This window comes from Pteropus medius, unplaced genomic scaffold, assembly GCF_902729225.1.
Source record: "Pteropus medius unplaced genomic scaffold, Ma_sr-lr_union100, whole genome shotgun sequence".
Classification (NCBI taxonomy): domain Eukaryota; kingdom Metazoa; phylum Chordata; class Mammalia; order Chiroptera; family Pteropodidae; genus Pteropus; species Pteropus medius.
The window spans coordinates 30,707,369-30,723,074 of NW_024354875.1; the positions used below are offsets into that span (position 1 = coordinate 30,707,369).

General features: G+C 36.9%; 1 protein-coding gene across 6 annotated transcripts in view; it reads left to right on the plus strand.

Annotated features, from left to right (window-relative positions):
* Window positions 1-9,761: 9,761 nt before the first annotated feature.
* Window positions 9,762-15,706, plus strand: part of UBR3 (ubiquitin protein ligase E3 component n-recognin 3) — a 188,009-nt gene continuing 182,064 nt past the window's right edge. For 4 of the 6 annotated variants that reach the window (XM_039855609.1, XM_039855610.1, XM_039855611.1 and 1 more), the window contains exon 1: window positions 9,817-10,364. In XM_039855609.1, coding sequence (XP_039711543.1) covers window positions 9,817-10,364 — 548 coding nt within the window. Of the gene's footprint in view, window positions 10,365-15,706 lie in introns of all 6 variants that reach the window. The other 2 variants (XM_039855612.1, XM_039855607.1) reach the window with 1 other exon arrangement.

The following is a 15,706-nucleotide window of genomic DNA, read 5'->3' on the forward strand; positions in this document are numbered from 1 at the left end:
GAGCAGCAACCGCGGCCGGGCTCACAGGTTCCTCCGGCAATACGAGCGTTTCATCCTCATCCACCTCCACCCGCGCCGGGTCCGCATCAACGATAGAGCCCGCCCTTCTCGCAGCCCTGGGTCTGGCCCCAGCCGGCTTGTTACTTGGTCATTACTCTCTAGCGTATCCTTGAGTACCAGCAGACTTTCAAAGGATATGGGACAAAAGGTTGATAACGTTGGAGAAGAGAAGGTTAAAGTGAGTGTGAAAGTCACAGTCACTTTGTTTTAATGCCAGCTGGCCTTTCTGCCTCCTGTCTCCCAACTCCCCTCTCAAAAAGTTGCAATTGCCATTCACCTTTGCTTCCGGGGCCGTTAGAATGCCCTACTTTATTATAACTGTTTCCCTCTTAATAGATCACCTGTGTCACCTCAACTCTACAGGTGGTGAAGTGAGAGAAGCTCAAAGAAGAAAAAGTTTAATGAAGGAATAGGTAGTGGTCTTAAATGCTAGAAAAAGGTCAGGCTTTCATAGAAGAGTGAAAACCAAGTTGTGGATTTTGAACACAATGGAAGCTTAGTAGAAAGTAAATGTGAACAATTCTTAAGAAACGTGACTATGAAAAGAGGAGTGAGAATGGTCGATGCTTGGTACTATTGAGAAGTTTTTGTTGTTTTTTTTTTAAATGATAGATGTGAACATACCTAAATATAGACATGTTAAAACTAACAGAAAGGTAGGTTCAAAATACAACAGGATATTGTTGGAGTTAGGATCCTGAGAAGTAGAATCCAGTGTTTAAGTAAAAGGATCGCCTTTAATCTAGGGAATGGACCCTTTTCATTATTAAAGAAAAAGGAGTGGATGGAAGAGGAAGTAGAAGGAGTGGTGTCTGAGGCTGCTATATGTCTCTCCTTATGCCAATATCACACTGTCTTGATTGTTATAGCTTTGTAGAGAGTTTTGAAATGAGAGATGTGAGTCCTTCAATTTTGTTCTTCCTTTTCTAGGTTATTTTGACTCTGGGTGACTTGCATTTCTGTATGAATTTTAAGATCAATTGGCAAATTTTTGCACTTGGAATTTTCATAGGGGTTGCGATGAATCTATAGGTCAATTTGGGAGTATTGCCATCAAAATAAGTCTTCCAATCTATGAACATTTATTTAAACTTTTCAATTTATTTAAACTTTCTTTAATTTTCAACGTTTTATGTGTTTAGAGTATGAGTTTTATACTTTTATTAAATTTGTTACCAAGTACTTTATTCTTTTTGATGCTATTGTAAATTGAATTGTTTTCTTAATTTTATTTTTGGATTGTTCATTGCTAGTGTAAAGAAATACAATTGATTTTTGTTATTGATCTTGTGTCCTGTAACTTTTCTGAATTTATTAGCTCTAATTTTGTGTATGGACTTCTTATTATTTTCTATACATAATGTCATGTTATCTGCAAATAAAAATAGTTTACTTCTTTCTTTTTAATCTGGATGTCTTTTTTTCCCCCTTGCCTAATTGCTCTGGATAGAACCTCTAGTACAGTCTTGAATAACAGTGGTGAAAATAAGCATCCTTGTCTTATTCCTGATCTTAGAGGGAAAGCTTTCAGTCTTTTATTGATAAGCCTGGTGTTAGCTGTGAGTTTTTCACAGATGCCCTTTTATCAGGTTGAGAAAGTTTCTTCAAAAGCAGTAATTCTATGCACCATTTTGCAAAGTTATATATTTTTTCTCCTGAAATATTGAGACAGGCAAAGAAGTCCTGACAGTTAAATAGATTCAGGATAGTTGTTTTGACAGAGGGCTACAATAGAAGCATGAGAGATAAGACAAAGGGTGGTATTGGTTAGAGGATGCTATGGTATTGGACCAGGAAACCTGTGGCTAGATAGAGAAAGAAATGAAAAGGAAGGGAATAAGACTGAGGGGAACAATATTAGAAGGGTGAGGACTTGATGATGTTAATAATAGGTTTAATGGAAGAAAGAAAGTGAGAAATTAATAAGGGTTGAGTTCAAGTAATGGAATATGGAAGTTGAAGATTTGTATAAAGTACTTGTGGCTAGAGGTAGGAGCAATGATTGACTGCCAACAGGTCTTTTGAAAGATGATGGAAATGTTTTAAAACTAAATTTTGGTGATGTTTGCATATCTTTTTAAATTTCTATGCTTAAAAAAAGCCACTGAAATGTAAAAATGGGTAAAAAATATATTAGTATGTGGATCAGTTGTAAGAGATGATAAGGCTGAAGTTAAGGCCATGAAATTGGGTGGCTGCAGTGGAGCACAGGTAGAAGATCATTGTCTGATGGGCTGTCCACATGGAAACTGAAATCTCCATATGGTGGTAAGAACTTAAGATGTAGAGGAGAGCTGCTTTCAATTGCCAACTCTTTAAAAAATATACAGATTCAAAATTGATTTGTACAAAAAACACTGATAAAGAGGGTTAAAGAGTGATTTCAGTGGATAGCACAAGACTTAGAGGCAAGTACTTTCCCCACATGACCAGGAGACTTATTTACTTAAACTTCAGTTGATGGATTATTTGCTATTAGTTCTATGTAACAGACACCGTTCTAATGGTAAGTGGGAACTGCATAAGATGTGAATCCCTTCCTGTACATAGTTAACAGTTTACTGGAGGAAATGAAAGATAAACATTTGAAAAGTTTAGTAAAAACCACTAGCATCTATTAAAGTGGCCAAAATAATTAGGAGAAAAAAGAAGACACATAATACCAAGCCCTGGAGAGGATGTAGGCATGTGGAATTCTCACACTTTGCTTGTGGGAATACAAAGTGACTTAGCCTCCTTGGAAAAATGTTTGGCAGTTTCTTATCAAGTTAAACATACGTTAATCATGTGATTCAACAATCTCACTCGTTCATATTTACGCAAGAGAAATGAAGACATGTCACATAGAAACCTATATACAGATGTTTATAACAGCTTTATTCAAAATCAGCAAAACTGTAAATAACCCAAGTGTCTACCAACTGGTGAATAGACATTTTGGTACATTCATATACACCATAGAATACTACTCAGCAGTGAAAAAAATGATAAATGCAACAACTGGGATGAATATTAATAGCTGGTTATGTTAAGTAAAAGAAACCAAACTCAAAAAGCTACATATTGCATAATTTTACTTATAAGATACTCTGAAAAAGCAAAACTATCAGAAGTGAATACAGATCAGTGGATGCCAGGGACTGGGTTGGGGGAGGGATTGACTATAAAGGGTTATGAAGACAACTTTAGGGATGATAGACTATGGTGATTTTATGGCTATGCATTTGTCAAAATTTATAGAATGTGCCTAAAAGGAATAAATTTTGCTGTATGTAAATTATACCTTAATAAATTTGATTTTATAAAAAAGTGTAATTTATACATTTATACATTATACATTTATACATTAATTTCACAGTTTTCAAACTTTTTGGTGTCAAGGTAGCTATATACTCTTTAAAATTATTAAGGACTTAAAAAATTTTTTGTTTGTGTGGATTATATCTAATGATATATTTGCATTACTGAAAACTAATACTAAGAAATTTAAAAAAATTCATTTATTCATTTAAAGCAATTATAATTCCATTACATGTTAATATAAGCAACATTTTATATGAAAATAACTTTTCCATAACAAAAAACATTAGTGGAGTCTCTTTAATGTCTGGCTTAATAGAAGAAAGCTTGAATCTTGTATCTGCTTTTGCACTCAATTTATTGTGATATTTTGTTTGGGTTGAAGTATTTGAAGAAAATCTAGCCTGACACACATATTGGAGAAGCAAGGAGTGTTTTCGTTGTCTATCCTGATAATTGTGGATATTCTTCTTTGTTAAGACAGCACAAGTTGAAAGAGTTAATTTCTTGAAGTTTAATTGCAATGTGGAATCTTCAGCCATACCAATGAACTTTTCATACTGTTAAATTACAATCCATTAGTCTACCTGGGATTTGAATAGATTTATTTTTACTCATACATGATTTTATAACATCATGTGAATCCCTTCCTGTACATAGTTAACAGTTTAGTCATGTGGAAAATATTGCTTCATTGAGTTATCCAAGTCTTCTAAAATGTTTTATTATACAATATCAGAAAATCACATTTATTAATATCACCACCGATCTCCTCAGAAAAGTCTTTAATTATTGGAAACACTGTCAGACTCACAGTGGCATATACAAATTTTTCAAAATATTATTTTTGCTAGAAACATTAAATTTTTTTATTGGCAAAAAAACTCAGACATTTTCCATGAAACGACAGACTTATTTCATCCATTTATCAGAAAATGGCTGCCATATACCAAGTTTGAATAACCATAGTTTGCCTGCCAGTCATAGTTTCAAGTAAAATTGTGTGCTTAATATCCAGAATATGTAAAGAATACTACAACTCAATGACAAAAAGACAAAGAAGCCAATTTGAAAATGGAAAAGGACTTGAGTAGACATTACTCAAAATACTATATATAAATGACCAATAAGCACATGAAAAAATGCTCAACATCATTAGTCACTAGGGAAATAAAAATTAAAACCACAGAAAGCTTATACCCATTAGGATGGCTATTAACAATAAAAAGAAAAATAAATGTTGGCAAAAATGTGTAGAAACTGGATCTCTTATGCATTGCTGGTGGGAATGTAAAATATTGCAGCCTCTGTGGAAAGCAATTTGGTAGCTTCTCATAAAGTTAAACATAGTGTTATATCATATAATCTAACAATTTTACTTCTAGACATATACTCCAAAGAATTGAAAGCAGGGACTCAAACAGGTCCTTGTACATCAATGTTTATTTTAGCTTTATTCACAATATTCAAAAGGTGGAAACAACCCATGTGCATATCAATAAATGAGTGGATAAACAAAATGTGGCTTATACATACAATGTAATACTATTCAGCCATAAGAAGGAATGAAATTGGGGTGCATGCTACAACATGAGTGAACCTTAAAACATTATATTAAATGAAAAAAGCCAGACACAAAATGACAGCTATTGTATGATTCCACTTATATGAAGTATCTACAAACATTTGTTGAATTAATTTGCTGCATGGATAAGACATTAGATGAAAATCTGGTTGTTAGTAGAGATTCAGAGAAAGAAACTTTCCTTAGGTAAAAAAAAAAAAAAAAGAAGAAGAAGAAGAAGAAGGGAGGAAAAGAAAATTAGGAAAACTTGTAATGATATTAAATGATAATAAAAAACCCCCAGAAGGTTGTTAAGCATTTATAACCTTGGAAAAGTTGCTCTTGTAGAGGACCTAATGTAAGTCAAACCCTTAATGCACTGTCATACTCCCCCCCCGCCAAATATTTCTAAAGCATGAGTTGAGAAAATTACTAAAAATGTTTTTGCTTCAATATTAAACAAATAAAAGACTGGCAGTAAGTATAGTTGCAAGGTAGTTACTAAGGTAGGAAGGAAAGGAAGGAGGGGAGGGAAAAAAGGGAGAAAGGAGAAAGATGGGCACATGCAGGAACAGTGAATGATTTTTTTTCCAGGGTTTGTTCATATGTTTTGAAAACTGTGAAATGAAGAGTATCACTGCTACTTGTGAAATGGGGATAATGGTAAGTACCTCTCAGGGTTGTTGTGAATCTTAAATATGATCACTTGGAAGAATTCTTTGTGAGTAGTAGGCACGATGTTTCTTATAGTGTGAATTTCAACGTTTGTCATTAGAACTGGTGAACTTACTGTACATAGTAAAGGTCTGGTGTATATTTTGGAGGCTGGGAAGAAACATAAAGTTAATAATGTTGTAGGTAACTTGTATCTTTATGTTCCCAGCACGTACGGCCTCCTCTGCCTTCTGGTAATAAGGGTGGCGTGAGCACAAGTTGGGTCACAGTTCTTCTCCAGAGTTTTAAGTGGCCCTGGCAGAGAAGAAACACTTTTTCCTCTGTTGTGAAGTTGTGGAAATATGTTCTAGAAGTGGGGTTGAGAGAGGCCCTTGTACAGAAGTTATCGGAGACAATAGAGCTGATGCTCACTGAAAGCAAAGATGGAGATGCATCCAGGTTCATCTCCCCTTTCCTTTCATGTTTTATATGATCTAATATGGTCTATTTGGTTTAAGATAGTTCAAGTTGGGTTTTTATCTCTTGCAACCAAGAAAGTCTTGATAAATACAAAAACAATTTTGAAGTACTTACATTAATTTATAAGTTGTCTGTTAAGGGTGTCTTTTTTAACTTTGGAAGCAATGATGTTATCTATCATTTGTTTATAGCTTTTACCTTATCTGTGTGGTTTATTTTAATTTGAAAAGCCAATTTAGAAATATCACAAGATTCTTCTTCATGTTAATTAATATGGAATACATAAAAACACATAGTTTTTTAGATACTATTTTGTAGCTTTCTGTAACCGCAGTATGTGCATTATTTATTTAATGTCCAGTAGAGTAACAGTAGCATGCTTAAATGTAATCCTATAAAGTATAACATTTAAGGGAGTGCAGAGATTTCAGCTGAATTTCAGTTTGGCTTTCCCTCATGGAAATATGATCCTTGTAGGAATTCCCCATGACACAGCACAATGATTTAAGAGGTAATTTAGAAAAAGAGTTTTTATATTACACTAACACACTGTAAAAGAAAAATGTCAGACTTCCTGGATCCAAATGATAGCAGCCCCAGACACTCTAAAAGAACCAAAAATTTGAGAGTCTGTCATATTGACTTTGAAAGCTAAAGCAGTAAAATAGTTTTTCCCTAGATAGAAACTTGATTATTTTATTCATCTCAAAAAATAAGTAATACTTCTAATTATTATTAACTGTTTTATTGAGGTATAATTTCATACCATAAAATCCACCTGTTTTTAGAGTAGAATTCAGTGATTTTTAGTAAATTTACATAGTTGTGCAACCATCACCATAACCTAAATTTAGAACATTTCTATAATCCTAAAAAGATCATTTGTGCCTATTTGCAGTCACTTCTGTTTTTATCTCAAGTAGATTACTCTTTTGCTAATCTACTTTCTGTCTCTATTGATCTGCCTTTTCTGGACAGTTCATGTAAATGGAATCACACAACCTGCATTTTTTCGGTATCTGACATTTTTCATTGACATAACATTTTTGAAGTTCATGTTGTAGCATGTATCAGTAATTTATTCCTATTTATTGTTAAATAGTATACCATTACATGAATATGCCACATTTTGTTAATCTACTTATGAACCGATAGACCTTTTGGATCATGAAGTTTTTTGCTATTATGAATAGTATTGTTACAAATATTTACCTAAAAGTGTTTGTGTGGATATACATTATAAATTCTCTTGGGTAGATGCCTAGTGCGGAAATGAAGGGCTTTACGTTCACTTTATGTTTAACTCTTTAAGTAACTGCCATTTTACATTTTACATTCCCATTAGTGAAGTATGAGGGTTCCTATTTCTCCATATCCTTGCCAAGATTTATTATTGTCTGTCTTTTTGATTATTGCCATTCTAGTGGATGTGTATAGTGGTATATCATAGTTTTAATTTGCATTATTTAATGGCCACTTACATATCTTCTTTGGTGAAATGTCTATTCACATGTTTTGCCCATGTTCAATTGGTTTTTTTGTATTGTTGTTATTACCAATTATTTTAATAGTTCTCTGATATTGAACAGGTCTGATATCATCATGATCAGAATAGGTGGGAAATCTAGCAAATGTCCAGGTTTCTGTACATGTACTGCAATGTCTATGTAACTAAAATAGGGGAAGGTATTTAAATGTTTTGTTGTTGTTGTTGTTACATAATAAAAGAGGCATTTGTCAATAGTGGAATTTTGTAGAAATTTGTAGAAATTTAGGAGTGCGTGGAGATGCTGAAAAAGCTGAATTTCCAGCATGCATCATCATGGTCAAGAATAACAAGCAGGCATCTTTGTTATTCTTTACAGGAAAGCAGTCTTGGAGAAATACCAGTACTCTTCCCCAATTCCCTTAATCCATAGACACTGATTATTGAATACATACCAGTTCTACCTTAGTTTGAAATGTTCCTAGATTTTATTTGGCTTGTAATTTGGTGATTCATTAAGAGAATTATGGAGCAACTTTTCAATTATTTATCATTGTTAAATGCTGATTGTGAAATGCTTTATTAATGTAGGAGGTCAGGACATGTGATATAGTCTGTTCTATTTATGTACAATTCATTTATAACACTGGAAGTTAGTTATGGGAATTTAAATTTAAATTTCGATTTTTAGTTCTTTGAAGGATCATTGATAATCTCTTCCAAGATTCAGATTTTGCTAGATAGGGCAGTATATAACTTCTGGAGCTTCGATTTCTTAGGTCTGAGGTGGGGCCTGAGGATCTGTTTTCGTGAGTAGAGCTTCAGGTGATTCTCAGGATCAGGCAAGTTTGCAAAGCACTGGTGTGGTAGAAAGAGCAGGGCTTTAGAATCAAATAGACCTGGGTTTTAGTCTCATCTCATTTAATTGCTAGCTGTGCGTTTTGGGGGACATATATTACCTTCTTAAGTTTTAATTTCCTTTAATAATAGTACTGACTTTAGAGCAGCAGTCCCCAACTTTTTTGGCACCAGAGACCTGTGCTCCTAGGAGAATCTAATGCTTGGCGATCTGGGGTGGAGCTGAGGCAGTGATGCTAGCACAGGGGGGAGCAGCTGCAAATACAGATGAAGCTTCGCTCACACTCACCACTCACCTACTGCTGTGTGGTCAGTTTCCTAACAGGCCATGGATAAGTAGTGGTCTGTGGCTTGGGGGTTTGGAGACCCCTGCTTTATAGGATTTTTGAGAAGATTAAAAGAAATAACATCTATAAAGAACAGGACCCATAATAAATATACAACAAACATTTTTTATTGCAATTGTTCCATTTAACAACAATAATTAGACAAATTTGAGCACTTAAGGGCAATGATGAAGAAGACTCATTTTGTCCTCAAATGTACCCATTTAGCAGTGGGGTGGAGATGAGCTTTACAGCAAAGGCAATGTTATGTCATCAAATAAGTTCAGGGTCATTGTTTATTTTTTTTGAAGAATGACATGCGCAGACATTGCTAGAATAGAGATGTGGGGTGAGCATGTGGGATGGAGTAGGGTGGCAACTAAGAACAATAAAAACCCAAAGGCAGGAAATGACAAATCATCTTCAGTAAACAGTAAACAGTCCCATTGGTCTCTTTCATATGGCAAACTTAGAGCAGTGTCAAGAGATAAGGATAGAAAGATAGGCTGAGTTTTGAGAGATTTAAGCAGTTTGGCTTGTTTTAATTAAAGATTTTGAACGCAATAATGATTAACCGGGTAATAGTGTGATGGTAAGAACTGGGAGGATCTGAAATTAGAAGGTTGCTTCAATAGTAATAGTAATTCAATAGAAATTAAAGGTTTGATAAGTAGGAATTTATATCTCAAAATGAAATGCAGATGCCTAAAAGACATCTGAAGAATGATGCGTATAATTCCTATAGTCCAGGTAAAAAATTATTAAAATATAAAAAATATTAAAGAATTTCCGTAATAAATATATATATTTTAAGGCGAGTCCCTTCCTTCAGTAGCTCTTAACTTTGAGAGCCAAGAGGTGGTGGGGGAAGGGACAGAGCAGCGTCCCTGGCGAGAGGGGGCGTGTGCAGACAGAGCAGGCACCGCAGCGGGAGGGGGCGTGTGCAGAAACAAGGACGCAGGCGGAGGTGCGCGGCAGCTCTAGGGTATCGCGAGAGTTGGGCGGGCCGAGCCATCGCAGCAGTCAATTCCCCCACCCTCCCGGGAGGAGCGGCCAGCCTTGGGCTCTCCAAATTCTGAGCTCTCATCATGGCGGCGGCGGCGGCGGCGGCGGCCGTCGGGGGGCCGCAGCCGCCTCAACCCGAGCTGCCCACGCCCGGACTGGCCCTGGACAAGGCGGCCACCGCCGCGCACCTGAAGGCAGCCCTTAGCCGCCCGGACAACCGGGCAGGTGCTGAGGAGCTGCAGGCGCTGCTGGAGCGAGTGCTGAGCGCCGAGCGGCCGCTGGCCGCGGCTGCGGACAGCGAGGAGGCGGCGGCTGCCAGCAGCGGAGGCGGTCCGGGGGCGGCAGAAGAGGAGGCCCTGGAGTGGTGTAAGTGCCTTCTGGCGGGCGGCGGCGGCTACGATGAGTTCTGCGCGGCAGTGCGGGCCTACGACCCCGCGGCGCTCTGCGGCCTGGTCTGGACAGCCAATTTCGTGGCCTACCGCTGCCGGACGTGCGGCATCTCCCCCTGCATGTCGCTGTGCGCGGAGTGCTTCCACCAGGGTGATCACACCGGACACGACTTCAACATGTTCCGCAGCCAGGCCGGGGGCGCCTGTGACTGCGGGGACAGCAACGTGATGCGGGAGAGCGGGTGAGTGGAGCCTTCCCCTGGGGCGGGGGTTACGGCGGGCGGCCCAGGCCAGGGTCTAGGGAGGCCGGGAATGGGGACCCTGGAGCCGATTCTGAGCTGTCAAGGGAGAGGAGTGGGGGAGGGTGCAGCCACATGGGGTTGGAGGTGTTTGAGCTGTCAGCGGTGGAAAGGGGGATGGGGAGGAGGGAAGATCGGAGAGCTTGTTTAGGGGACAGGGCTGTGAATTTGCGAGGAAGCCAGGGCAAGTGAGTGATAGCGAGAGAAGAGCCAGTGCATAGGGTAGCAGGAGAGGGAGAAGGAAAGGATACTTGGGGAATCTGGTGTCGAGCTGTCAGTCGTGTACTTGTTGGGAAAGGCTGTAAAGCAGCTTGGTTCTTGGGAAGAAATGATGATGTGATTTGGATTGGCTGGGAAGGCGAAGGTCTTGGGGACCAGATTTGGTCGCGGGATGATGAGAGTCCGGGAGGCGGTCTTGGAACTGCAGGAGAGGGAGGACAGCTTGAGGAAAAGGACTTCTGAACTGTCAGTGTGTCTCAGTACGAGGGAAGGAGCTCTTGAGCTTATGGAGGTTGAGGGAGGAGGGAAGGGGAGGGGCCTGCATGAAAAGTGACTGTTGAGCTGTCAGTGGAGTATTTGGTGTGCTGGAATGACATCTAGAATTGGGCTACTGAGCAGTCAATTATAGAATACCCTCCATACAAGAACAAACAAAACACTAAGCGAATTAGGAATCAAGTGTTAGCTTTTCTCCAGTTAAAAGGGCGCCTTATTCACTGACTAATATGTGACATCTTTCTAAAAGGAGACACTCAACAAAAGCTTTTTCAATAGGAGCAGTGTTGCGACTTAGGACAAAAGACATTTCAGAGGTTGCAGTGAGTTAAAGAGTTGGTAGATGTGGTGTCTTGGCTTGGGACATGATCTTCATGCCTAAGGAAGTCCTAGAGAAAGAAAAAACTTAGTGAAAGAGAGGAGATTTTAGCTGGGCAGTAGTTGAAAGAATGTTAGCAAATCCAGTTATTCAAGTTTTTCAGATTTTAGCTCTTATAATTGTAGAGCGTAATCCCTTTAGAAATGGTCACTACTTCCTTCTTTGGAGTAGTTGTAGGTTACTGTTACTCTAGAATGTTTGTAACTAGATGCAAACAAGGTTCCTAGGATATTAAAAATGAACAAGACATGGACCTACCCCTTAAGCCGCTTACACTGGAGTAGAAAATGATAAATTCCTTTAATACTCCAGGAGTTAGAGGAGGCTTCCGTGCAGAAGAAAAAGACTTCAGAATGGAGGTATTTTGAGGTTACTACTACTAATAGGATTACTAATAACAACAGTAATGACTGCAGCTAATATTTGAGAGCATAAAGTGTAAGACCAACACTTAAAAATACTTTTTAAAAATTAATTTTTGAATAGACAAAATATATAGATAAAAAAGCAAAAAAATAAAAAGTAAAAACACACAGTTTGTGAAGTTTCCCTCCAATCTTGTCTCCCATTCTGCCTAGTTCTTTCCCACCACTGTTAGTTTCTTAGTTTAAAAACCAACAAAGATGAAAATATATTTTGATTTTTCATTCTCTTTTATGCAAAAAAAAACCCATACCACATTCACTGTTTTACACATCTTGCATTTTCCCCTGATCTAAGAGGTCTTTAGATGTCAGTAAATCAGTGTACTCTATTTAGAAAAACAAAACTGCTGCATGGTGCCCTGTGTCATGAATTTGCCTTTATTTAATCATGGACAGTTGGGTTTTGAGGGACAATTGGGTTTCTAGTATGAAATAAAAAACCTGGTATACTTGTCTTTTCACACCTGTGCAAGAATATCAATGGGATAAATTCTCAAAAGTGTGATTTCTGATTTGCTCTCCATAAGACTAAGTATTAAGCAGAGTATGAGACTCTTGTTTCTAACAGCCTTACCAACAGCATTATTAAAACTTTGGATTTTTATTGATTTATTGGTAAACAGTGGTCAAATATTGACTGCTTTAAATGGTTTAATTCATGTAATCTTCAACAACTAAGATTATTACTGTTGTTATTCCCATTGTACAGAAGAGGAAAGTGGAGCACAGAATTTTAAAAAACTTGCTCAGGATTACGCAGATAATAAGTTAGGCATGCTGGATCCAGAGCTTGACCACTCAACATTTCTCTCTACTGCCTCTACAGATAGCATTCTTGTTGGTACTTCTATTAATGTGTTTTGTCTTTGTCTTTTTCTTTTTTTTACTATGCCATTCTTATTTGGGCCTTTGTTTCTTTTTTCTTTTTAAAAACTTACATTTTTAAAAACTGTAGGAGGCACTTCAGAACATCCGAGAAGGAGTTGAAACATTCTTTTATTGATATTTAGACATTTTTACTTCTTAGTCTAGTTTAGCTCTTAAGAGAACCTCAAAGATCATGAAAGTAGGAAGTAATATTGCTTCTATCCTGCATTTTAGAACATAGTGGTAATTATCAGGTTGATCTGAATGAGAGACAAATCTGATATCTAATTGTGATGCTTCCGTGCAGGGGTGGAAATAGGTCAGTAAGTTTCTTTGAAGATACTCATACAGGTTTAGGGCATCTGGGCTGTAGATAGTTTACGTCCTAATATCATAGCTTTGCCTTTACTGACATCTCATATGCATGTATTTATTTTTTTACCCCAGTTTGGCAACCCTCTATGAGTTGATGTATAGTATCTAAAGATTTACTGTCTTTCTGAAATACAGAACTATTGCCTGTATGTGCCAGCAGTTTCCATATCCAGTTTCAAAAAGGCCAAGAATGAACAATAAACAGTATTGTGGTTACATGATTATTCTGAAATATTTACAACTCTTTGGGTTGGATAGATTAAGTTTTCTAGGCTACATACCTAATCTACTGCTTTGAAAGACAGGTGATGTTAACCAACAGTGCAGGTTAAAAGGCTGCCTCTGGGGAGGGGGTGGGGGGAAGCCCACCTCTGGAACCTTTTTAGAACTGGAAATCATCAACAAATTCTATCAGTGTTCTTGGTTGGCAAAGCTGGATTATCTTGGCATTGACAGAATATATTTAACTTTTCTCAGTTTTTGACATTTCTGAAAATCCTTTTAGGTTACTAAATATTGGAAATGTCTTGACTTTGGGGTTGTTTGTTATTCTAACAGCCATAGAAGTTTGTAAATCTCATTGTTCAGTAAATTTTTAAGGAAGGATTCCACTTTTCTCTATATCTGTGTTCTTAGTAACAAAGGAAATCCTGCAGTGCTTTAACCCTTTTCCTGAGTGTTTGACTGTTGTGGGTGTGATTGGAGATGGGGAAGAATCTTGGAATCATTACAACCTGTATTACTATTTAATTTTCAAATTTGTAATTATGGACCTATTTGGGGAAGAGTCAGTTATTTTTGATTAGTAGTATCGATATAATAAATGTGACATTAACAGATATACAAAGCAAAGGAAGAAACAACTGAGAATTCATTTGTGAGATGAGATCACAAAGGCTATGGAAACTATATATTAATTGTATATATAATATCATAGTTTTGCCACTAATGAATAAGTGCAGTCATTGTCACAAATAGTTTATGGATGCATGAGCCAAAAAAAATGTAATGGAAAATGTAAAATAATGTCTGACTTGTTTGGGATTCTGATGGTACTAACTAGAAATTGGAATTTTAAACATTTAGTTCTCAAATTTTGATGCAAAGGATGACCATTTTCATGTTCAATCCTGTATTATAGATATATTTGCCTCCTTGCTGGTTCTCTCTCAGATTCTAAGCTTTTTAAAAAATAGGAACCTTGTCTTACTCTTAATCACAGGCCAGCACAGTCTCTTGCACTTAGTAGGTGCTTAGTAAATGTGGAATTAAACTGGGTAAAGTAGTGGCTGTTATACCTGAAAATTTGTCCTAAGATTACATTGCTTTAGTTTTTCAGGTATTGATTATTAAATCCATAACATCTTTTTTGAAAGTACTTCAGAGATAATTTCTTTCTTAATTTCAAAAGTAATAGATATTGTTTATAACATAAAAACAAATGGATAAAGTAGAAAATAAAGGTTCCTCTTTCTTCCATCCTACTCCTCAGTGAGAGAGTCCCCTTACTTTCTTTTGGGCTTAGTTATACATTTAAAAGATGTTAATTATAATTTACTTAGCATTTGTAGATACTTTGTTATGAGAAATTTTTAGGTTATGTGGTCTGTGGCAATGCCAGAAAAGGAAGCAGTGAGTGTTTGGTTGAATTTCTGTACCTTGCCTTTTCCCCTTTAACATATTTATTGTACAGTGTGTCTTATTAGTATACATAGAATGGTTTTTATTTTTTATTTTAAAATTAAATAGTATTCCCTTGTATTTTCATATTTTTGTATTTTACTGTAATTTATATAGTCAGTTCTTTACTGATAAATGTTTAGATTGTTTCTAGTCTTGGGCCATTATCTTGGGCTATTATATGCACTGTTGCAGTCAGTATGCTTCTATATACTTCTTTGTGTTTATGTGTGAGCATATGTTGAGGATAAATTCCCAGAAGTTATATCTTGGTTAAAGGAAATGTTCATTTGAAACTTTCATAGAGCCATCCAAAGAAATTAATTTACATTTCCACCAACAGTGTATAGAAGAGCGTGTTCCTTCACGTTGTGGCTAGTATACAAACATAATATCACGTTGTGGTATTATCAGTATTTCTGATCTTTGTTGATCTGATAAGGGACAAGTGATATCTTATTTCATCTGTTACTCCTCTCCCCACTGCCCTCCTCTCCCATACTGGAGTATTTTGAAACAAATCTCAGGTGTCTTATAACTTAATTTATAAATATTTGAGTATGTATCTCAGTAAAGAGATATGAACTCTTAAAAATAAAATATAATGCAAGTATCCTTTGACAAATGAATTGATTTACAAAATGTGCTATATACTTAAGATGGAATATTATTCAGTCTTTGAAAGGAATGAAATTCAGTCCAGATTCAAGTTGGTAGAGTAGGTAAATATTGTGCTTGCCTCTTCCCACTACATCAAAATTACAACTAAATTAAAGAACAACCATTGTTGGGAACCACATGAAGACTGGCTGAACAGAAGTCCTATAACTAAGGATATAAAGAAAAAGCCACTTTGAGACTGGTAACAGGGGTGGGGATGAGGAACAGGCAGGCCCCTCACCCATGGTGTGGTGGTTAAGAAATGGAAAAGATATCTCAATTGTGGAGGTACCCCTTGAAGAGTGAGGGATCCCGGCTCCATACCGTCTCCCTAGACCAGGGTACCTCTCCAGGGAAGAGGAGTCCCCGTAACTTCTGGCTGTGAAAACCAGCAGGAACTGTGG